Raw genomic sequence first — 22,263 nt, 5'->3', positions numbered from 1 at the left:
ACGTCAATGCGGTAGTAGAGTAGAGCTCTGCTGTAGGTGAACGCTGGAGCGGTCTGTGTACAGACCGGTCCAACCGCTTCAGAACTCACGCCCAGTGGGCCGCAGGGGTTTTCAGGGGAGCCTTAGGTCGGCGAAACAAACATGGGCAACGCGGAGAGCGGCTGCGGCGGAGGCAGCGGCGACGAGGAAGACATAGAAACGGAGAGTCCCGGCTTCGCGGAAGACGGTCCGGCCTCTGCGACCGCTGGCGGCGGTGTTGGAGGCGGCGGCGGCTCTGGTTGTGGCAGGAGCGGAAGGGGATCGAATAACCTACCCGTGCCCACTGGTGGACCACCCAGCCCCGGCGTCCTCTTGGAGCAAGTGAAACTGAGAGAAGCGGCGGCTCGTATTAGCGACTCTGGAGTCGCCATTCACGAGTCCGTCCTGGCCGGGAATGAGGGTGTCCTGATGCGGTGGCTGGAGGACCGGTTAAACCGAGGAGAAGAGTCCGTTAATGTTGAGCAATTTTGTGAGATGTTAGAGAGCAGAGATGCCCCGAGGGACGAGTGCGAAGAGGTATAAACTTGCTGTGGCCTTCCTCACGTTTCTGACGTCACATGTTATGATCGGAGCCGTCGCGTCTTCTCGTTTTTGGCCCAGGTTCGAGGGTCGTGTTTGATAACTTGTCGCCACGCCCATTCAGCGTTTGTAATCAATACGTAAATACGTAATTAAGTCTTTGGGCTGTCACGTGCTTTTATCGTTGCCGGTCAACAAATCTAAATAGCGCTGTAGTGATCGAAGAGGGGGCTCTGGTATCAGGCTTCACCTGTGACAGGTGAGTTTGGCCAGTCACAGTAAAGAGCTAACGGGACGAGCTATCCTAGGCACGATGCACGAAGCAGCTCGGGAGTCTCGCCTGGAACAGACGGGCTCCAATTCTGTCAAACCACAACTCGGCTATGACTGATTTTTAGACTGTGGCTCATGTGCCGTTGAACTTGGACAGAAGGGGGAGTTTTCTAGCAGCCCCCCTTTTGTTTTTGCCGTTTGTAGATATCTAGAAGTTGCAGTGGATCGAGTAAACGAGCTGACATAATGTCACCTGTTCTTGTGGGGTTTGTCACTAGGTTTTCCGCTTTGGTCACTTGTAGCAGACCACATTGTTTTGTTGTCTCTTGACAGGCTGTTTTTTAACCAGTGGTTGCAGATGACTGGTTGAACTAATGCATGTCAGTCTGAGCTCTTTGTCTGAGTAAATACTGACTATCAAAGCTGTGCTTTAAATAGGGAGTGGGGCGATGTTTCTTTCAGGAATCAAGCCACAGACTCCAAAAGTATAGCTACGTAACATCTTTTATACCATAAAACGTAGTCTGTAATAAAGATGCTTCCAGCTGAGTGCTCTTTATGTTAACACCAGTTGTTCAGCCATTTGTGTTTTAAGACTAATGTTCTTATAGATTTTTGCAACACTGTGAAAGTGAGGAAGTAAATGTTGGTATAAAATACAGTCTTTGTCCTTCTCCACTGTCTCAGGCCTTTGGTCAGTTTGATGCGGAGGGGGATGGAGTGGTGGACATAGAGAGCATGCTGATTGCTCTGAAGAACTCCAATGGAGCTAATCTACAGGGAGAGCTGAGTAATGTGATAAGACAGCTTCAGGCCTGCTCGCTTACCCCAGGTACGATACGTGATTTGTTTACCCGGATAAACAAACTCGACCTTCTTTGAATCAGTGCAGCCAGCGTGTGGCCAAAAAGTTAACCCGTTCATTTTTCTTGTGTTTTCCTTTCCACAGGTTTTGTGGACATATTCTCCAAGACCAAAGACCGATTAGGAGCACACGCCTCTAAAATTCTAAAGTTCTTACACAGGAATCGTATTCCCAGCAGTGCCATCCCTTTCCCAATTTTAGAGGGCTACAACAGTATCTGTACCATGAGGTCCAGTGTGGTGCAGGACTTCTTGGAGTTCCTCTTGCAGAAGGAGAAAGGTGAGCATGAGAGTTGGCGAGTGCTTAAGGAATGTTCTCTTTAGTAATTTAAGGCTAAATGCACATCCAGCAGCGCCACGCCTGTGGTGAGGCTGTCCTCATGTGAGTTTTTCTTTCAGATTTGGATATTCAGTACAGAGCAGAGCTGGACCGTGATCCGGATGTAGACATGGTCAAGGTCGTCACTCAGTGCTACAGCACAATAGAAGCTTCGTCCAATGTTGCTGACATCTACAAGATGACAAATGGGGAAACGGCGTCTTTCTGGCAGTCTGACGGCAGCGCTCGCTCACACTGGATACGGTAAAACGCAGCTGAGTTTCTGATGTTTCTAAGCAAGTCTATTAACAGATCTAAGGTGGAAACTCATCTCCTTTCTCCCTTCCCAGACTAAAAATGAAACCGGATGTTGTTTTGAGACGTTTGGCCATTGCCGTGGCTTCTAATGACCACAGCTATATGCCTCAGCTAGTGTCAGTTGCTGTGGGGAAGAACCGGCGTTCTTTGCAGGAGATCAGAGACATCCGCATCCCGAGCAATGTCACGGGCTATGTGGCTCTCTTGGAGAATGCCAACATCACACACCCCTGTGAGTCACCATCTCACTGATGCTTCTAGGTCACACTATCACCTGTCTGAACATAAAGCACGGTGTAAGCTTCATATGAGCTTTGTGGGGTCATACAGCTGTGCTTTCAAGTGCCTCCTTATTGGGTCCACATGCAGGCTTCCACAAGCTGAACATCGAGGGGATCCAGTCCAAGAGAGAGTCTGTTTTTCAGCTTACAGGCCTATGTATGCTCCACATGTGCTCCTTTTTAATAATGACACACACACTTAAAAATCGTAGCTGTGCTTTGCATGTATTGAGGTCCCCATAGTTAAGTCATGTGTTTCACATGTGCCTCCCTAATCAATATTTATTCTACAGTATCTTCAACTGTGCTCTCTTTTCTTTCCCGTGGGATGTATCTGATTTTTCCGTTAACCACATAAACTTGTCACTAAATCCCAGACATCCAAATCAACATTAAGCGGTGCCTGAGTGATGGATGCGACACACGGATTCACGGCTTGAAGACGCTGGGCTATCAGATTACCAAGAATAAAGAGATGTCTGTTTCGGATGCTTCAGCCGTCTGGTACCTGTCTCTCCTCACCTCTTTGGTCACTGCGTCCATGGAGACGAACCCTGCACTTGCCCAGACCGTCCTTCAGAGCACACAGTAAGATGCAGAGCTCACTGCATGTGTTTATTGACATCACATTTGTAAGATTCTTACTGATGCCACTGGTTTCTTTTTTTGATTCACTTTTAGAAAAGCCTTACGTCACATGCCGCCATTGTCCCTTACACCGTCATCCACAGAGTTCCCCAGGTTCTTTTCTGCGAACATCTTGGAGGAGGTGGATGGATTTCTCCTCAGGATAGCAGAGTAAGGCATTGTGGCACAGCCACCACACTGAGCTCACCATGCTGACGTCATCTCAGTAAAAGCAGGTGGAAACAAAAATACTGGTTAACTGAGGCGGCGACACACTTTGTTCCATTTGGTGCTCTGCAAATCTAATTCTGCCGACAGAGGCAGAAAAACATTGTTTTTTCTACTCTTAGATATGTATGATGTCACTAAGATATCCCTAATCTGGTCATCCATGCACACTGCTCTGACTGTGTGCTTACAAGTCCCACCTGTTCTGATCTCAGTAGGCTGAAAGGAGGAGGAAGTAAAACAGCTTGTTTAAGGTGGAAACATCTACTTGTGTAGAGTCACTTTATTAACTCTGTAAAGCCACAACCATTAATTCACCGTCAGGAAATTCACATTTTTAAACCTTCTGACAGATTTAAAACAATTTAATATCAGTTTGCATACACGATTTTCAATGTGTCGAATTGTTGCTAGAACTACTTGATCCACTGGGGTTATACAGGAAACACTTCTTAAGTTCAGCTGAGGTCAGGTGTGGCCTTTGAGCCCGCGGTGTGTGAATAAAGCTCTGCAGTCAGTTTAAACAACAACACAGCAGGCACATGCTGCTGAGCGTGTGAGCATGGCATTAGAGCTTATATAAAAAATGAAAGTGTGCGCTGGCACGACCAGGTTGACTCATGGCAAAGTATTTGTTCTCCTGTGTGCAGCTGCTGTGTGAGTCCTGATGTAGAGCTGACCCTCCTGGCCTTCGCCCTGGCCAGAGGGAGTGTGGCAAAAGTCATTCAGGCCCTGTCCTGCATCAGTGATCATTTAGACACCAAGTACAAGGCCTCGCCTCTCATCGTCTCTATGGCTTCGGTCCGGCTACGACTGCTGTATCGTAACGGTAACGTAAACGGCTCTTCTTTTCCTCTTCTTCACACGAGGACGTTGAAATCTGAGAAAGTGCCATTTCTGAGGAGGAGTTGCATTAGTGGAAAATTGCTTCTTCTTTTACAAAGCTGCGCTGCAGTGTGCTGATTACTGCCTTCCCGTCCTCCAGCGTAGTAACAAAGTTGCAACGTAATGGAACGCGATCATATGATTAAGTGTGCTGTGATTGGACGTTCTGGCTTATTACAGGGAAGCCGCTCCAGCTGCACTTACAGGCCTGTGATGTGAAGAGCAAAGATGAGAAATCAGGACCAGAGAACATGCTAACAGAGTACTCCACTGGAGATGGTACAACTGAGATCAATAACGACTGTTCTTCAGATTGAGTACAATATCAACATGACGTAAAGTGTTGCTGGATACTTTGTCCTTTGCAGGTTTTCTCACAGAAGCCGGCCGTTTGAAAGCCAGCGTAATCCTCTCGACGGAGGACCAGAGCAACTTCCAGGTCACTCAGATAAAGATCAAAGTGAGACGGCCTATAATTTTACCATTACAGTGCAAAATACAATAACCTAGAGAGTGACGGAGGATTACGGTGCTGCAGGTCTTACACTGTGTTTGTGTGATAAGGTGCGGAAAGGAGCCATTGGACCGAAATGTGGTTTAGTGTTTGCGTATAAGGAGGACGACCCTTTCGATGCAGAGAAACACTTCAAAAGGTTTAAAAAGTATCACTCCTGGGACTACAAGGACTTCAAAGAGTTTGTACAAAACAGGTAAGGATTTGCAGCTATTTTTAACTATTTATTTGTTCCTATATTTTAGTTTGAAATGCTCTTGTGATAAGAAGAACAGACTGACACTGTCTCGCTAAAATGAACCATCCAGTCCTAAAAGTGGGATCAACTTTAGTTATGGAGACCCCTCAGCAGTCTGTATGTGTGTGGGGCCCTCCTCAGTGCTTGATACTGTGTATAGCTGACACAAGGCATGTCTGCCTTCTTTGCTTCCCCTCATATCTGCTATCATCTGCTCTTCACTTACCACTGGAACTGTTCCTGCTTCCCTCAAAATTGCCGCCATCACCCCAGTATTGAAAAAAACTGGTCTAGATCCCAGTAATTTTGAGAATTTTCGGCCTATTTCCAATCTACCAGTCCTTTCAAAAATTCTTGAGAAAATAGTTGCCGCACAACTCCACTCACATTTAACTACTAATAATCTGTATGAACAGTTCCAGTCCCGCAGCACAGAAACAGTGCTTATAAAAATAACCAATGATCTTCTTATGGCAGCTGACTCTGGTTTACTTTCCATCCTTATTCTCCTCGATCTGAGCGCTGCTTTCGACACTATTTCTCACTCTGTTCTCCTCAGCAGGCTAGCCTCCATCGGTCTCTCCCATACTCCACTAGCCTGGTTTTAGTCATACCTGTCTGATCGCACTCAGTTCATTCAACTCAAATCCTTCACTTCTCAGCCCTTCCCTCTGACCACTGGCGTGCCCCAGGGATCTGTGCTGGGCCCCTTCTTTTCATTATCTTCCTTCCGCTTGGACACATTTTCCGTAAATACAATACCCAGTTTCACTGTTATGCCGATGACACGCAGCTTTATCTGTCCACTAAACCTGATTCTGCTCTCCCCCATCCTCCCTCACCCTCTGCTTAGCTGAACTAAATTCATGGTTCTTTTCTAATTTTCTCAAACTCAACAGTAACAAATCCGAGCTCCTCTTGGTCGGCACTAAATCAACATGATCCAGAACCAGCAGTTTCTCTGTTCCTATCAATAACTCGCCGGTCTTCTTTTCTTCCTCTGTGAAAAGTTTGGGTGTCATCCTCGACTGTACTCGATCTTTCAATTCACACATTAAAAACGTCACTCGGTCTGCATATTTTCAATTGCGCAACATTAATCGTCTCCGTCCTTTTCTCTCCCCACATGCCGCTGCCATTCTTGTCCACAGCCTTGTTACTTCCCGGATCGATTATTGTAATTCACTTCTTTCTGGTCTTACTCAAAAATCCATCCACAAGCTCCAACACGTCCAGAACGCTGCTGCTCGTATCATCACCTGGACCCCTTCTGTCCACCACATCACTCCTGTCCTGCAGCAGCTTCATTGGTCAAATATCGCATCAATTTCAAAATACTCTTGTACACATTTAAGGCTTTTCATCATCTCTCTCCTCCATATCTCTCTGACCTGGTTCACATCACCGCCCCATCTCGGTGTCTTAGATCTTCTTCTTCTCTTTCTCTCTCCGTCCCTTCCCCTCGTCTTGCCACCATGGGGAGCAGGGCTTCCTGCTCCTCGACTCTGGAATTCCCGACCTCCTGATTTAAGAAACATCTCTTCCTTCTCTCTCTTTAAGTCCCAACTCAAAACTCACTTGTTCAAAACAGCTTATCCCACATAACCTCTCCACTCTGCTATTTTAAATTTGTTTCATGTCTTATGCTTTTATGTTGCTTTTATTATTCTACTGTGTACAGTGTCCTTGAGTGTTCTGAAAGGCGCTCTCAAATAAAATGTATCATTATTATTATTATTATTATTATTATTATTACACCATGCTGTCACCTGACCTGCAGCGCCAGGACTCCAGCGCAGAGTGAAGACGAGCCGATTGGCTGGTTTGAGCTGGAGGATGACTGGAATGATGTGGAGATCAAGCTGCAGCAGTGTCGTGTCGCCAAGGTACACACTACATCCAGTTAGTCAGCTCCCCTTCATTATTGGTGAACGTTTAGTTAGTCTTTAATATTGTGCTGTCATTGTCAAGTCACACCACCTCTAATTCTTCCGGTCTTCACAGTTCCTGATGGTGAAATTCCTGTGCACCAGGCAGGACAACGCCGAGCGCCTTGGTGTGCAGTCCCTCAGCTTCAGTGGCTACTTGTGCCCTGGGACAGAGAGGCTCGCAGACCTGGATGACCTCAGTCCGAAAGGAGAGAGCTTTGACGGCGATGCTGTTACCGGCCTTTGTCTGCTAAACAAGACGCTCTTCTTCATACAGCAGCTTACACGAGACATGGTACCTACTTATTAGATAAAAATACCCCATTTTATCCCCAAAATTGGGAAATTACTGTGTGACAGCAGCCAAAACATGAAAAATGACTTTCACTATATTAAAATGTAAGAGAAAAAAAGCATCACAAGATGAAATGGCTCCGAAGAGTTTAAAAAAAGTTGTAGTTTAATAGTTTAATACAAAGAAAGAAGACTCGAGCTTAAATCTGAAATGAATGCAGGTATGAGGTGGTAAAGATTTCCTGCATCTGAAACAGATTTTAAAGATTTAAACTCCACTGGTGTGTTTTCCAAACACCTACATTTCCCACGAGGATCTGCTCCATCACTAAACCCTGTCATTTCCTGCTGGCTCCTCTGAGATTAGAGGCTCTGGGCAGTAGACCTGTGAGCACAATCAGCTGGTGACGAGTCTCCATTAGCAGGAGTTAGTAGAGCTGTAAAGACTGACTTGCATAACAAAGGCAGCTGCATTTGGTTGAATCATAACAGGCAAGAAAAATCAACTTTATCGGTGATAAAATCATTCAGATAAAAAAAGGAAACTGCTGCCACTCAGCATGGTGCAGGGACCGTAGGATGAACGCAGTAGTCACTGGGCCACATTCAGATATAGTTTGAATACTATTAAGACCGTTATGAATCTGGAAAGTGCTGAAGAGGAAACTCCTGCATTTAAGATGAAGAAACGCTACAAGAAAGCAAGAGGAAAATGTAACATTATGATCCTGCACGAAATCAGTAAACTAACCTGTCCTCACTCTGTTTACTGTCAACATGACACAGTGTGCCCCCTTATGGCCATTCAGAGTCATTGCAACATGTTTCCCATCTCTTTATGACTGATAGAGCTGCGTGTTTGTGTCTACAGGATGCCTCTCACTGCAAGCAGAAGTATCTGTTGGAATTCAGTGGCCTCAGCCTGAGCCTCTTCTGGAGCTTCTACAGCAAACTCAGGGAGATGTGAGTAAAGCTCTTCTCACGGCCAAGTCTTGCACTTGTTAGAATTACTAGAATGATAATTACCACTGAGTCAGTCAGTGGGAGTCCATGCCTGCTGCAAGTTAGCATGTTTCTTTCTTCCAGTGAGGGCGAGGAGGTGACGAAGAGCAGAGTTCTCCTCCTCCAGCTGATGCAGAACTGTTTCCCCATGCTGCCCACCCCCCGGGAGTCCCGGGGCAAAGAGGAGAGCAAAGTACCAGATGAAGCTGGCGCAGCAGCTCGTCCATCCATGTCCAGCAGCAGAGATGAGCTCAGTGACTCTATGAGGGCTGTGTGGGAGCTCTACACTCACCTCTGTCACAGTAAGGAGCCGTCGCTGTCACAGAGAGCGAGGGAGCAGCTTTGTAAGCATCAGCGAAATCCAGCGTAGCAATCCTGTTTGTGGTTTTTGTTGCAGTTGTGGACAGTCCGGAAGGTGAGACATCCGTGGAAAAGGCTTTGCACACAGAAGCGGTGAAGGCCGTTCTTCATGGAGCGGCTGTTTTCTTCCCTGATAAACATGTCAGGCGAGACAAACTCTTTCACATGATGGTGAGTTTGTAAATGTTATTAAGCAGCAGCAGCGTAACGATTCTCCTAATGTGTCTTTTTGTGTTTTTCCAGAAGAACATTACAGAGGAGGATCAGCCAGAGTCGGTGAAGGTTACCTTTGAATCCCTTTGTAATTACTTCAGGTAAGCGCTGTACAAACACGTCATCATATGGTCCTGTCAACATGAGACATCCCGAGGAGTCGGTGACGTCTGTGCTTTCTCTGCAGCGATCAGGATCCAAGTGGCCTTCTGCTGCTCCCTCCTAAAGGAGCTCCCTCAGACTTTGACATCAGCCCAATACTCTCAGTCATGGAGACGCTGCTCCTGGTTGCCACCAGAGAGGTAAGCCCGCTTCTCACGGGTGGACATTGAACGTTTCTTTTGTCTTTCTAAAGTTCGCTTCTCCTCGTGTCTTCTGTCCTGCAGTGTGAGGTCGTGATGGTGGATGAGAATAGCGGCGCCAGCAGATCGGTCCTGCTGTCGTTGTTCTGGGCTCTGCAGGGCAGTCTGCTCTCCTGGTGCTACCTGCAGCTCAAAGGAGGAGCGTCCACGGCCATTGCAATGGAGCTGGCCAGAGACATCCTGCTGAAATGTGAGACGCATTATTCCTGACGACATACGTGATTGTCAGGGGTTGTGTGTTTATCAGAGCATGCAGAACAATGTGTGACTAAGCTGTATGATGATTTGTTTTCAATAGATGTGGATCAGTTCTTGGAAAGTGTCATGTCTATCCTTGGCTCACTCTTGGAGAGGTACACTGGAGCTCAGATTACTGAAAAATTAGGCAGCTCTATCATAGCCACAGTCTTCAGACAACTGGTAATGCTCTCTTGTGTTATGCACTTTAATTGGCTTCATAGACACATCTAGAATAGTGTGTTGTGAATAATGGTTTGGGTCCTGGCAGATGATCTTCCTCTTGGAGCTGTGCCCTTTGGACATCCCCCACAGCCTGCTGCTGAAAAGCTTCTCCTCGCTCGTTGAGCTGCTCAGAAGCCTGTCAAGTGACACCGGAGACATCTTTTCTAAGGTCAGTCCACTTTGACCGCTAGCATTTCTGTTGCCTCCACCCATCGTAGGGGTGCGAATGAAGCCGATATCATGTATTTGGGGAATGGAGGGTCCAGAAGGACCAGTCTAATTAGTGGTGAAAAAGTATTTAAAACCATAAGAAAGGCAAATCACGTGTTTTTGTGGGAAGAAAGCCAGTGTTTCTTTCTGAAATGCATAACAGAGTACTCGTACTTATCAGTCCAGTTACTTTTGACCTTCAGATAACGGAGGCTATATAAACGTACTATGTCTAAAAATGTCTGTATTTCCTGTGACATAATACTTCTACACGTGTAACCAGTGATGCTGAAAGTCTGCGTTCAGCCTCATTTTGATGTGTTTGATTTGATCCACTGTGTGGTGTTCAGAGCTACACAAACAGTGCAGCAGTCCACAAACTTGTTGTAACCTGTCACTATAAGGTGGATCAAGAGAACTGGCACCAACCCCAGCAGCCAGTGGTGCTAAGGACCTGGAACATGGAGTCCCCGCACAACTACGAGAACAGCCGCCACGAGACGAGCATCTTCGCCTGCCCCGGTGCGACATCGTTTGAGGTGGAGTTTGATGAACGCTGTGAAACAGAGAAGAGGTGACGTGTTTTTTAAATGTTTATTTGTTTGTTTTTGAAATCCTTTGTGGGGATTTTATCCTGTTAACTGTGCTCACAATATTTGCAGATACGACTACTTAGAATTCACAGATTCCAGAGGGGGAAAGGTCCGCTACGACATGAAGGTCGGAACTGAGAAGTGGCCAAAGGTAGGCAAAGGAAAATCACAGGCCGGTCTTCAGATACGTCACTGATATTTACGAATGTGTCCTTGTCAGAGATGGGCAGTAACGCGTTACTGTAATCTGATTACTTTTTAAAGTAACGAGTAAAGTAAGGGATTACTATTGCAAAAACTGTAATTAGATTACCGTTACTTTCCCGTAGGAACGCTGCGTTACTGCGTTACTAAAACCGTGATTTTTTTTTTTTTTTTGTGAGAATGTCTCATGACAGTGACGTAAGCGAGTGCGACGTTCGTGACAACAGCTGTGTGCAGATCAACAATGGATCATATATCGAGTGCGGAGAGAGTATGAGCGTGCAGCGTTTAAAGCGTGGAAGTACTGACCTTACTTTGAGTTTGATTCCATAAAAAGTGACAAAAACATTAGTGTCCGTTGTGCGTGGGAAGAAAACTTCTTTTTACACCGAAAAAACCCTAAACTTCCGAGCAAGCACCGAGTAGCTACCACGTAATGGGAAACTCACAGAGAAACTCGCGGATTCTTCCACTGACCGCTGCGCCACACCTGCACCAGGGTAAACCTCCGCCTACCCAACTCCTGCTTTACAGGTGAAAATAGAGCAACAGGGCCGCTAGTCTTTGACTTTATTTATTTTCTGCTGTGTTTCACTTGCATCTATTTGAAAGAGTGAGTTTAAACACAAAAATATTTTATTTTATGTGCTGGAATGTGCAGAAAATAGGTTTAAATGTTAAACTAATTTCTTCCAGTCAGAGAATGTTGCATATAATTAAATTTTTGCTTGATGCATAAAGTTAAAAGATTAAAACTAATAAAACAAGTTTTAAAAAGAGACTTTTCCATTTTATTACATTTTGTATGATGATTATGCAGAAAAAGTAGAATTGGGCTGAAAGATCTATCGCTTTATCACCTATTCAGGTTGTAAATCATGTTTTTAAAAAGTAACTAAGTAACTAAGTAATTAATTACTTTTGAAAATAAGTAATCAGTAAAGTAACGGGATTACTTTTTTGGGGAAGTAATCAGTAATTAATTACTGATTACTTTTTTCAAGTAACTTGACCAACACTGGTCCTTGTGTGTTTGCTCCTTTAGAAAGTGACCTTTGACACCGGTCCCCAGCTGCAGTTCCTCTTCCACTCTGACAGCAGCAACAACGAGTGGGGCTATAAGTTCACTGTAACAGCGCTGGGTTTACCAGACATCACCATTTCTTGGATGTCAGATCTGCAGCTGCTGGTGGCTCGTCTGATGGGTCGCCTTGCATCCAGAACGCTGGCGTTGAAATCTCCGCACGGTGAGACGGTTTTCATGAGCTTGGCCTCAGTCACAGTTTATCAGAGCAGAAAAGAAACCAGTTTGAGGCTCTAGCGTGTGTTATTGTGGGTTTCTGTCTCCAGAGGTTCGCAGTGTAAAGGAACTTCCATCAGGGAAAATGTCCCATGTTCAGTCTTCACCTTTATGGAAACCCATCCTGAGACATGGGCTGTGTGAAAAAAGGGAGGCGAACCGAACAAAAACGATCACAGAGCAGGTAAAAAACGCTCTGCTACCTCAGTTACGTACAAGCACCGGATGTTGCTGTTGCATTAGTCGGTGACCTCGACTGGAAAATGCTCTGATGGTGTTTTTCTTTTTCTGTGTGGTAGACGAGCACGTGGACTCTGGATGAGCCGATGGGCTTCCTGGAGGACTTTGCTCGCTGGAACCCTTCACAGGAGCTAACAGACGCTAGAACAGAGCTGATGAGGACCCTCATGCAGGCTTGCAGGAAACAGACGATGAGGAACGAGATCACCGCTGGGTCAAAGATAGACCAAGCTGTGAATGCCATTTGGGCAGCCATGGTGTACCACACACCGGCCCTCAACCTTGCACTTCTTAGCTATGGTAATCAGCGCTCATACGGCTGTGTTTTTGTGAGTTTGTTTTTTAAATTAATCTTCTGAGTGATTTTCTCCCATCTGTGTTTTTGTGCTAGTAGTTAATCTGGACTGTAAATCCAGTCTGAGTGAAGAGTTTGTGCAGGTGTATTCACTAGCAGACAGCATCAGAACGTGGATGGTGAGTGTAGCACACGGGACATCTCTGCTGGCTTCGTGCTTTTCATGTTTCTGACCTGTTACTCTGCTGGGATCTATTTCCTGTTAGCTGGAGATGAAGCAGAGATATCTGGTTGGCAAGATGAACAATCATGACGAGCGGGAAGGTGGTCCTGATGAGGTTACCATGGAGACACTGGGTGAGTGCTTCTTCCTTTTTAATGTCATGTCTTGATTTTACTTTGCTTTTTCCTGACATTTTAACTCTTTCTTCTTGTTCTCCAGCTGAGATGTGCATCGAGAAGAGCCTCTTGTTGTTCCGATTTGCTCCTTGCGGCGTTCCATGCCAAGGCAGCGACGCTTCCAAAGCCACAGAGAGCAGCAGTGCTCTGCTGTTCCAATCAAGTTCTATTTCAGAAGGAGACTTCCAAGCCAGCTCATCTCTGGGACCTCAGGCTGCAGGGTCTGAGGAAAGCTGTGAGTCCAGGTCTGGACAGAGTCAGTCGTCCAGTACTCACATTCCCAACTCATCCTCATGTGGCCACAGCAGGCGAACCCATCGAGACTCGACAGAGAGTCTCTCCCCCCAGCCTGGGGAGCCAGCCTCCCCCTCTGCTTACAACCGCAAAGCTCCGTTCAGTCGGGCACGCCTTCGTCTCCTGTCCTGCCGCTCTATAGAAGAGCCTCGCATGACTCCCTCAGTCAAAGATCGCTACCCGATACTCAAACACATCCTAAACTTCATAAAGGACCAGGCTCTCACAACAGCAAGGTGAGAAACTGCTACTCTCCTGTTTGGTAACGCATAATGAGACTTGCATCCAGGGTTAAGTCCTCGTTCTTCTTCCTGCAGCATTCTGCAGACGCTGTCTCTGAACAAAGCGCAGGCCCTGAGTGTGTGCAAGGTGCTGGAGATGGTTCAGCAGTGCTTCCATTCCATGGGACAGCCGCACCTCTTCCAAGCCCCCTGCATCCTGTTCCTACAGGAGCTGCTGGCATGCCAAAAAGACTTTACCTGGTAAATCTCAGTTTTTCAGTTTTAATTCATTTACGGATGAACCTCCATGACACAGGAGCAATCAGAATAAGGTCACAGAATATGATGCTGCACGCATACTGGTCCTAGTGGGATAGTAGGTCTTAGATTTCCATAATGAAAATAAAAATAAATGAATGGATTCATCTAACCCTTTAAACCCTAACCTAAATTACCTTTTAAACCAGGGGTGTCCAACTCCAGGCCTCGAGGGCCGGTGTCCTGCAGGTTTTAGGCGTGTCCTTGGTCCAACACAGCTGATTTAAATGGCTAAATGACCTCCTCAAGTTCTCCAGAGGCCTAAATGAACTAATTATGTGATTCAAGTGTGTTGACCCAGGATGAGCTCTGAAACCTGCAGGACTCCGGCCCTCGAGGCCTGGAGTTGGACACCCCTGCTTTAAACACTAACCCAGTTAAAGGGTTAAACTCTGCAGATTGCAGCAAAGCAAGCAGCGTCTCTCCAGACCCCAGAAGACTTTTTACAGCAAGAGGTTTTTAACAGTTGTGTCCCAAAATGTGATGGCAGCAGTTTAGTTTGGTTCTCAAGTCTTTTTGGAGATTATTCACCGATGTCAGTTTGGTGTTTTGCTGACTGACTGCACAGAAACAACATTTTCTTTGTGTTTTCCAGTTATTTCTCTCAGCTGTCAGACAGTGGTCAAAAGCTGGGAGAGGAAGTGAGGCGCTCCTACCATCAGCTGGTGCTCATGCTTGTGGAGGCGGTACAGGGCTTCAGCAGCCTCAATGAGAAGTGAGCGCTTTCCTCTAACCCGTCGTGATTTTGTGAATTTAGATTTGTTGCAAGTGCAGGAAGTGTGGTTGTGAAAGTGCGTGCACGGTGACCTGATCGCGATCACTGCCCCACAGAGCGTTTCTGCCGGCCCTGTCGTGTGTGCAGACCTGCTTGTTGCACCTCCTGGACATGAACTGGGAGGCGCACGATCTTCCTTTCTTCCTGAGCATCAATCTTCCTGACCTCCTCCTCAGCATGTCTCAGGAGAACATCAGCGTCCATGACACTGCCATCAGGTAATCTCAGTGCTCGTCTAAATGGACGAAAAGCTGCTAAAGAAGGCAAAAGACACCTCAGTTTTCACAAACTGCTTTTTGCTTTCTAACTCTGCTTTATTCATAAAGTTTCTTCTGTGGTTTAACTTCATCTGCAGTCAGTGGACAGAGGAGGACGAGATTGCAGACTACAAGAAGAACCAGGAGTGGATGGATGAGTGTATGGATGGGATGTTTGAGAAGTGGTATGACAAAATTGATGAAGAGGAATCGATGGAGGACAGGAGGAAGGTACACTGCAGTCCATGAACGTTGGGATGTTCGATGTAACCATATATATCGGATGACGATATAAAAACGTCTGTCGTTTCATTTTACGCTGTCGTTTGTTTCGTGGTGTCGCAAAATAAACTGTTCACGGCAATATTTGTTCATCGTTCTGATGTCACTGTAGTTATTATTCATTTCTTAAAGTTCTCTCTTTCTCTTATATGTAATATAACCACACTACGGACGGACACGCGCCTGTTTTTATGCGTTGTCGTTAGCAACAACGACGGTAACACCATCGCGTGTCCGCTTGTTTATGTTCCACATAAACCTTTCACAATAAAGCTCAAGATCCTGTTGAGACTTTTCAAAATAAACTGAATCACGTGAAAGATGCAGAGTGTTTACGGATGAGAATTAAAAAAGAGCCGCCAGGTGCTAAAAAATAAAGCTTAGACTCAAACGTTAGAACAGGCGTTTCCCCGCAGCACGCCGTGGAATAAATACTCACAAAGAAAACGGCGCCGTTACAACTTATGTCTAAAAATGTATCGTTTCATGCATCGTTAAAACACTCGACTCCAGCTACATGACGCGCAGCTGGAAACACTTCAGGCAAGTCGAGCTGCCCGAGATTCACAGAGTTTACAGAAAATGTTACATTTGTGTGATTTATATCGTTATCGGGACGATAGAATTCTTATATCGGGGTATGAGATTTTGGTCGTGTCGCACAGCCCTACATGAACGTTTCGTTGTTCACAGCCAGAGTCGCCTCAAAGCTGGCTGCGTTTTCTCTTCTCCACATTCTTCCCTTTGCATTTACAAAAACCTGCAGATTCGTGCTGCAGCTTACACATATGTACACACATGCTCCGTCATTTTAAAAACTCTAATCATTCACGTGCTCCGTCCACAGATGCACATGTTCATTGCCCGCTATTGTGACCTGCTCAACGTGGTGATCTCTTGCGATGGCTGTGAGAGGATGGCACCTTGGCACCGCTACCGATGTCTGCAGTGCATGGACATGGACCTCTGCAAGACCTGCTTCCTTAGTAAGTGCATGCATGACACCGATGATCAGAGGACCTTCCCGTAGTCGTAGTTATACTCACTCTGGATGCGTGTATATGTTAACCAGGTGGTGCCAAGCCTGAAGGCCACGAGGATGATCATGAGATGGTAAACATGGAATATGCCTGCGATCATTGCCAGGGGCTTATTGTAGGCAGCAGGATCAACTGCAATGTGTGTGAAGACTTTGACCTGTGCTTCGGTTGTTACCACGCAAAGAAGTATCCTGACAGGTGACACGCGTCAAGTCACATTTAATGTTGAGGTTGGCCTCTTTAGTTCTCCTTTTATTAAATGGTTATCGTCCCATCGCCAGCCACCTGCCCACCCATCGGATTACCGTGTACCCCATGGTGACCATACGGATCAGCGATCGCCACCGTCTCATCCAGCCCTACATCCACAACTACTCTTGGCTGCTGTTTGCTGCTTTGGCCCTGTACACGTCAGAGCTGAGCAGCGAGAAGCAAACGGATGGAGACACTTTGGACAGCGACACTCTGGACGTGGCCAAAGCCCTGCAGACCCACTGCTCCCAGCTCATCACTGACTGCTTGCTCAAAGGACAGACTGGCAAAGGTAAGTTCACAGCAGTGTAGCATTTGCATCATTTTACGTTGCACAGACTGGTTATTAACATGTAATACTCTCTTTTTTTCTCCTCTGCATAGGTTTCCGTTCCTCTGCTTTGCTTGCTCTGCTGTCCACCAATGATTCTGCTTCTGACAGCGAGCTGTGTCCAGTCTCTCCCGAGTCCTCTCAAGAGCTCAGCACAGCCACGGACACCTCCTCGCTCCCTGGTAGCACAGCAGCAATCTGCTCTCCTTCATCTCCTAAGCACAAGGTGGGGAATGCAACTCATGTTCAAAGATAATGTGACGTCCTCATATTTGGGTCTCGCCGATTTACAGAAAAAGATGCAGAAACGTGTAAAAGTCAGCCTGTCCTCTCTCAAACAGGACAAACCGTCAGATGAGAAAAAGGCAGAGGACGTGAGCTGTCCTCCTCCTGCTCACTCAGAGTTGTCGCTCCCTCCGAGCAGTGGGCCGGGGGACAAGAAGAAGCTGGTCACTCAAGACACCCTAGACTCCGCCCGGCTCAGCCAGACCCCGTCTGTGTCCAGCGAAGACGCCCTCTCTCCTGTGGTCCGACGTGAGTGCTTTCACCCAGACGCTTGGCCTGATTCAACTCTATGTATTCATTTATTTATTTACTCTTCTTTGCTCCAAATTGTGGACCAGGAGCAGTCAACTCGCCAACATCTGATGTTGTCAAGGAAACTGACGATAGGCTGCCCCCAGTTCCCCTTCAGGGGCACGTGTTCTCCGAGTGCTCAAGAGAGAGGATCCTGGGACTGCTGGCAGCCATGCTACCTCCAGCCAAACCAGTAAGAGACAAAAATCATTTTGTGGGGTTAAAACATTAAGATAGAAGATACAGCTCTCATGTCTGTGCAATAAATATGGAGTTACAGCTACAAGGCTGTAAGGCTAATCCGCTGTCAGCCGTTTGGCTTGGCTCAGGTCAGGGGTTGGCCCAGATGACACTGTGGGCCATACAGCAGACTCTCAGGGAAACTCCAGTTTCTGTCAGTACGAAGAAGCTGAATTACACATTTAAACAATGAGAAGTGGACAAACAGCGAGCCTTGATGGACGGCGCCTCGTTGTCCAACAGTCCACCACCATCAGCGGTGGACTGTTGGACAGTACAAATGATTTTGTACATGTTTCTAAAGGTTCGTTACTCCTATGACTGCGCTGACATATTCTCCTCTTATCCTCACATGTGTGTTGTCTTCCTGTCAGGGCTGCTCCCTGTGTCTGCCCAGTCTGAGCTCCATGCTGCCACAGCTTTTTAAGGCAGTCATTTCCAATGCTGGCTCTCTGAATGAGACCTACCACCTCACCTTAGGCCTCCTGGGTCAGCTGCTGCTCCGGATCCCTCCGATGGAGGCTGACACTGCTGTGACAGAGGCTCTGGCTGACAAGTATGAGTTGCTGATACAAGGAGAGATGTCCTGTTCAGACATCCAGGGCTGGAAGACCATACAGCTGCTTTTCAGCCTGGGCGCCGTCTGTTTAGACAGGTAAATATCATTATGTTATTATCCACCTGTTGCAGACGAGCCAGGACGATGTCTCCGCTGTAAATAATCACAAATACAGGACAAAGTTGCCTCTGTGTGAAAGATTTTAAATGAAACAATCATGTGATTGAAGTGCAGATCAGCCTTTATTCACGAGCCTTAACAAAATACTGCGTAAACTGTTTTTTTATACGTTGGTGTCTTTTTCAGAGGCTCGATAGTAGTTGGGCAAAATAACATCATTTCAAATAGAAGGACTGTTTTTAATCCTTTTTTTGAATGCGTGGACATCAGCGCTCTGACAGACCTGCAGCTGCCCTCAGATGCTTTTAGTTTGTCGGTCTTTCTGCCGTCAGGTTCCTCCTCAGTAACTGAAAAGCTTTTGGGTTCAGTTCAAGCGTCTGACAAAAGCTCCAATCTTTGCCATGAGAAGCTCTCGGCTTTGAGTCATTGAGTGTTGAGCGATCGGCGTTGCAGCATTTGGCTGAATCTGAGCAGAGTATTGGTCTACAAATTCATCCTGCTGCTTTCTATCAGCTGCTACATTTTGCTCTTGAGCAGGGTCGGCATGATGAGTGCCGTCTAAAATGTCCTCATGTGCATTAACAATAAATGTAATAACGCTCTATAGCAACAGTTACTATAATGAACAACTTTATCGAACTGTATTTGTTCACAGATGTTGGCAAAGTGCATTTTATGGTCTCTTTATATTTATGGTCCCCTCAACAATGATGCGAAAAACTGCCAATACGACATGTTTGTTAATGCAGGGACACACGTGTTAATGTGATCCTGGTCTCCCACTCAGAGTGTCCGAGTGTCCACATTCAGACCTGAGGACACTCTCAACGTGACAGGAGATCAGCTCACACAGATCTGTGAGCCAAGTACTGTCAATAAGCCCTGTGCAGTGTTTTTAAGACAGTTAAACGTGTCAGGTAGTGACGTCCAGCAGGTGAACATGCAGCTCCATGAACACGCACAGCTGTGGATTCCAGCTGCGCTCGTAGTTCTCAAACTTTGACCCCACAGAGTCGAGCTTTCAGTTCAGTCGGCTGCATTTCGATGTCCTCTGTGTCTGAGAGACAAATCCAGCTGCTTATTAAAGCTTTCTGGTTTGATCAGAAAAGAAAACATTGGTCCGTACACCTCAAAGTCCTGAAAACGTCTCGAGTCTTCGGATGTATCCGTGTATTTCCGTGGTGCTGATGCTGCCGTTTGCTGTTAGCTCAGATACCGTCGTTGAGAAGTGCACAGCTGTGTCTGTGCACTGCGGCCCGGCCGTAGATATTTATTTCTTCATGCACTTTCTCAGGTTAATTCGCTGCGTGTCGAGCCACATCTGGGCGTGCCAGCTGTGGCTCGAGTGCCCAGGGTTGATGATGCTCTGGAGCATAGCTGCTTTTCAGTCATTTGTCCAATTACTTTTGAGCCTCTGAAAATGTCTGAACGATAAAACATGCATAAAACTGTTTGTACATCCTACACAGTTAATGCAGAATCCCCTGAACGTCCATCGCAGATCGATCGATTTGAAATTCTCTGCGGGGCTTTATAGAGGGAAACTACAAAATTATGGGCCTAACTGCAGAGGTGGCGCCAGCTGCTCATAGAAACCAGCTTGTTTGTGTTTTTCCCTGTTGTTGTTTTTTGTGGATGTGTAAACAGCTGTTTGGATGTTTGGTTGCAGTCGCATTGGCTTGGACTGGGCATGCACGGTGGCAGACATTTTGCACAGTCTCAATGCTTGCCCCGAGTGGTGCACAATCATCGCCGCCTTCACTGACCATTGCATTCAGCAGCTGCCGCAGACTCTGAAGCGCACCAACCTTTTCACACTGCTGGTGCTCGTGGGCTTCGCCGAGGTGGGTAGAAGACAGTTGATGCTGTGGAGTCTGAAACCTTACTGTGACTCTGTGAAGCCTATTGTGACGTGTGTGTGTGTGTGTGTGTGTGTGCCAGGTGCTGTGCGTGGGCACCCAGACGGTGTTTATCGACAACGCCAATGAAAAGCACAACATGATCTTGCTGAAACACTTCACAGAAAAGAACCATGCTGCAGTGGTGGACGTTAGAACACGCAAGAGGAAAACAGGTTAGCACAGTAGCTTCTGGACTGCGTATGATGAGGAATCATCTTTGGATTAACCTTCTGTGTGTTCGCTTTCGTAGTGAAGGACTACCAACTCATCCAGTCTCAGGATTCTTGCACAGTCGGTCTACCGGGGCAGCCAGAGGGCCAAGGCTGCCCAAAGACGCTGCTCAGTCGCTACCTGGGCAATTTCACCTCCATTATTAGCCACCTGTTGCAGACAAGCCAGGACAGCGGCTCTTCTGATGCCGTGGAGGCTTCCTGGGTCCTGTCTTTGGCTCTTAAAGGCCTCTATAACATACTCAAGGTACTCCAACCATATCCCGCCCTCCACGTTGGACAGCTTTTTATCAACAAGCTATCCCTGACCTGTTTAACATGATCAGTATCCCACCTCTGATCAGATAAACTTGGTACGATTCCTTTTCATGTCATGTTGTGTTTTTTGTTAAGAAGCACGGAGTGGAGCACGCACATGAAGCCATCCAGGAGTCAGGCCTGACCCAGCTGCTGGTGAGGAAGTGCAGTAAGGGGACCGGCTTCAGCAAGCTGTGGCTGCTGCGCGACCTGGAGATTCTCTCCATCATGCTGTACTCCTCAAAGAGGGAGATCCATTCCATGGCCCAGGACCCGGAGCGAGAGCAACGAGAGCAGGACAAGGAGCACGACTCGGACCACTCCAGCTGCTGCGCTGACGACACGGATGTCAATAAGCCCGACCCGCTGGAGGGTCTCGATGAGGAGACGAAGATTTGCTTCCAAGTGAGTTGTGCTGCAAACACTCGCAGCCAAACCTGGGGTGAAAGAAAACTCAAGACTTTTTTTCCTTCCAAATGCAGATCACCCACGATGCCTTAAACGCCCCTTTGCCCATTCTGCGAGCTATGTATGAGCTGCAGATGAAGAGGACCGACTCGTTCTTCCTGGAGGTCCAGAAGAGGTGAGGATGAAGATGATGATTTACTTGGTCTTTGTGATTCATGGATTCTTTCAAATCTAAAACTTGGTGTGATGTTGTGCTTTTCAGATTTGATGGAGAAGAGATAAAAACGGACGAGACGATCCGTACGCTGGCCCAGAAGTGGCAATCCAGCCGGCGGCCTCGGTCTGAGGAGCGGAACACCAAGGCTGTGGACACGGACATGATTGTGGTGTCTTGCATGGTGGGTTGTTCCAAAAATGCTCTAAAACAGCCAGTTTCTCAGTCAACAGTGTTACAAGTCGTTGTTTTAAATGATAATGTTCTTGATTGGCCTGGCAGTCTAAACCGAGTCACTGTGAAAAGGCCACAGAGGAGATAAACGTCGTAGCCCAGAAGCTCATCACCAACTCAGAGAGCGACCTCCAGCTCAGCTATGCCAAACAGAGACGCACCAAAAGCTCCGCTCTGCTGCACAAAGAGCTGGATGTGCGCAGCAACCGAGCCGTTCGTCAGTACCTGGTGAAGGTCAACCAGGCCATCGCCACGCTGTACGCTCGCCACGTGCTGGCGTCGTTGCTGGCCGACTGGCCCGCAGACGCGCCCATGAGCGAGGAGGCCCTGGAGCTGAGCGGGGCCTCGCACATGGCTTACATCTTGGACATGCTGATGCAGCTGGAGGAGCGGCCGTCGTGGGAGAAGGTGAGACGGGAGGCAGAAGTGAACAAAAGTAGTGTGCGAGTACACGATGGGCTGAAGCCGCTTTGTTTGCTTTTACACTCAGATTCTTCAGAGGGTGCTGAAGGGCTGCAGCCACAGCATGCTCTGCAGTCTTTCTCTCACTGCTTGCCAGTTCATGGAGGAGCCTGGCATGGCAGTGCAGGTCAGAGAGTCCAAACACCCGTACGATAACAACACCAACTTTGAGGTGAGTCGGTTGTTGTTGCTTCAAACGTGTTCTTTACTGAACATCTGATGCTGAACTTCACAAAGACCTGCGCGGTTACTGTGGTGGGATTAACGACACGCCAACTTTGTCAT

The 22,263-nt window shown here is 47.1% G+C and overlaps 1 protein-coding gene across 6 annotated transcripts in view; it reads left to right on the top strand.

Moving 5' to 3' along the window:
• Positions 1-21: 21 nt before the first annotated feature.
• zzef1 (zinc finger, ZZ-type with EF hand domain 1) overlaps positions 22-22,263 on the top strand; it is a 30,633-nt gene continuing 8,391 nt past the window's right edge. Inside the window, exons 1-48 of one of the 6 annotated variants that reach the window (XM_084941398.1) lie at positions 22-555; positions 1,519-1,663; positions 1,781-1,975; positions 2,095-2,278; positions 2,365-2,564; positions 2,991-3,201; positions 3,295-3,411; positions 4,119-4,297; positions 4,534-4,632; positions 4,722-4,813; positions 4,918-5,063; positions 6,886-6,991; positions 7,110-7,328; positions 8,199-8,290; positions 8,414-8,631; positions 8,727-8,860; positions 8,936-9,003; positions 9,090-9,204; positions 9,289-9,454; positions 9,563-9,684; positions 9,773-9,895; positions 10,341-10,510; positions 10,599-10,680; positions 11,779-11,980; positions 12,084-12,217; positions 12,333-12,573; positions 12,668-12,747; positions 12,835-12,925; positions 13,011-13,497; positions 13,579-13,743; positions 14,396-14,515; positions 14,632-14,793; positions 14,931-15,063; positions 15,962-16,100; positions 16,187-16,352; positions 16,436-16,698; positions 16,791-16,963; positions 17,079-17,271; positions 17,361-17,506; positions 17,928-18,208; positions 19,902-20,076; positions 20,174-20,306; positions 20,384-20,610; positions 20,757-21,065; positions 21,143-21,243; positions 21,331-21,466; positions 21,565-21,924; positions 22,007-22,150. In XM_084941398.1, the coding sequence (XP_084797524.1) occupies positions 142-555; positions 1,519-1,663; positions 1,781-1,975; positions 2,095-2,278; positions 2,365-2,564; positions 2,991-3,201; positions 3,295-3,411; positions 4,119-4,297; positions 4,534-4,632; positions 4,722-4,813; positions 4,918-5,063; positions 6,886-6,991; positions 7,110-7,328; positions 8,199-8,290; positions 8,414-8,631; positions 8,727-8,860; positions 8,936-9,003; positions 9,090-9,204; positions 9,289-9,454; positions 9,563-9,684; positions 9,773-9,895; positions 10,341-10,510; positions 10,599-10,680; positions 11,779-11,980; positions 12,084-12,217; positions 12,333-12,573; positions 12,668-12,747; positions 12,835-12,925; positions 13,011-13,497; positions 13,579-13,743; positions 14,396-14,515; positions 14,632-14,793; positions 14,931-15,063; positions 15,962-16,100; positions 16,187-16,352; positions 16,436-16,698; positions 16,791-16,963; positions 17,079-17,271; positions 17,361-17,506; positions 17,928-18,208; positions 19,902-20,076; positions 20,174-20,306; positions 20,384-20,610; positions 20,757-21,065; positions 21,143-21,243; positions 21,331-21,466; positions 21,565-21,924; positions 22,007-22,150 (8,358 nt within the window). In that variant the 5' untranslated portion in view covers positions 22-141. Of the gene's footprint in view, positions 556-1,518; positions 1,664-1,780; positions 1,976-2,094; positions 2,279-2,364; positions 2,565-2,990; positions 3,202-3,294; positions 3,412-4,118; positions 4,298-4,533; positions 4,633-4,721; positions 4,814-4,917; positions 5,064-6,885; positions 6,992-7,109; positions 7,329-8,198; positions 8,291-8,413; positions 8,632-8,726; positions 8,861-8,932; positions 9,004-9,089; positions 9,205-9,288; positions 9,455-9,562; positions 9,685-9,772; positions 9,896-10,340; positions 10,511-10,598; positions 10,681-11,778; positions 11,981-12,083; positions 12,218-12,332; positions 12,574-12,664; positions 12,748-12,834; positions 12,926-13,010; positions 13,498-13,578; positions 13,744-14,395; positions 14,516-14,631; positions 14,794-14,930; positions 15,064-15,961; positions 16,101-16,186; positions 16,353-16,435; positions 16,699-16,790; positions 16,964-17,078; positions 17,272-17,360; positions 17,507-17,927; positions 18,209-19,901; positions 20,077-20,173; positions 20,307-20,383; positions 20,611-20,756; positions 21,066-21,142; positions 21,244-21,330; positions 21,467-21,564; positions 21,925-22,006; positions 22,151-22,263 lie in introns of all 6 variants that reach the window. The other 5 variants (XM_084941396.1, XM_084941394.1, XM_084941397.1 and 2 more) reach the window with 5 other exon arrangements.

Source organism: Perissodus microlepis, chromosome 10 (genome assembly GCF_051167445.1).
Source record: "Perissodus microlepis isolate ML-2025 ecotype Zambia chromosome 10, ASM5116744v1, whole genome shotgun sequence".
In the NCBI taxonomy this organism is placed as follows: domain Eukaryota; kingdom Metazoa; phylum Chordata; class Actinopteri; order Cichliformes; family Cichlidae; genus Perissodus; species Perissodus microlepis.
The sequence above is the reverse complement of the archived record's forward strand: the minus strand, read 5'-3'. Positions and strand labels throughout refer to the sequence as shown.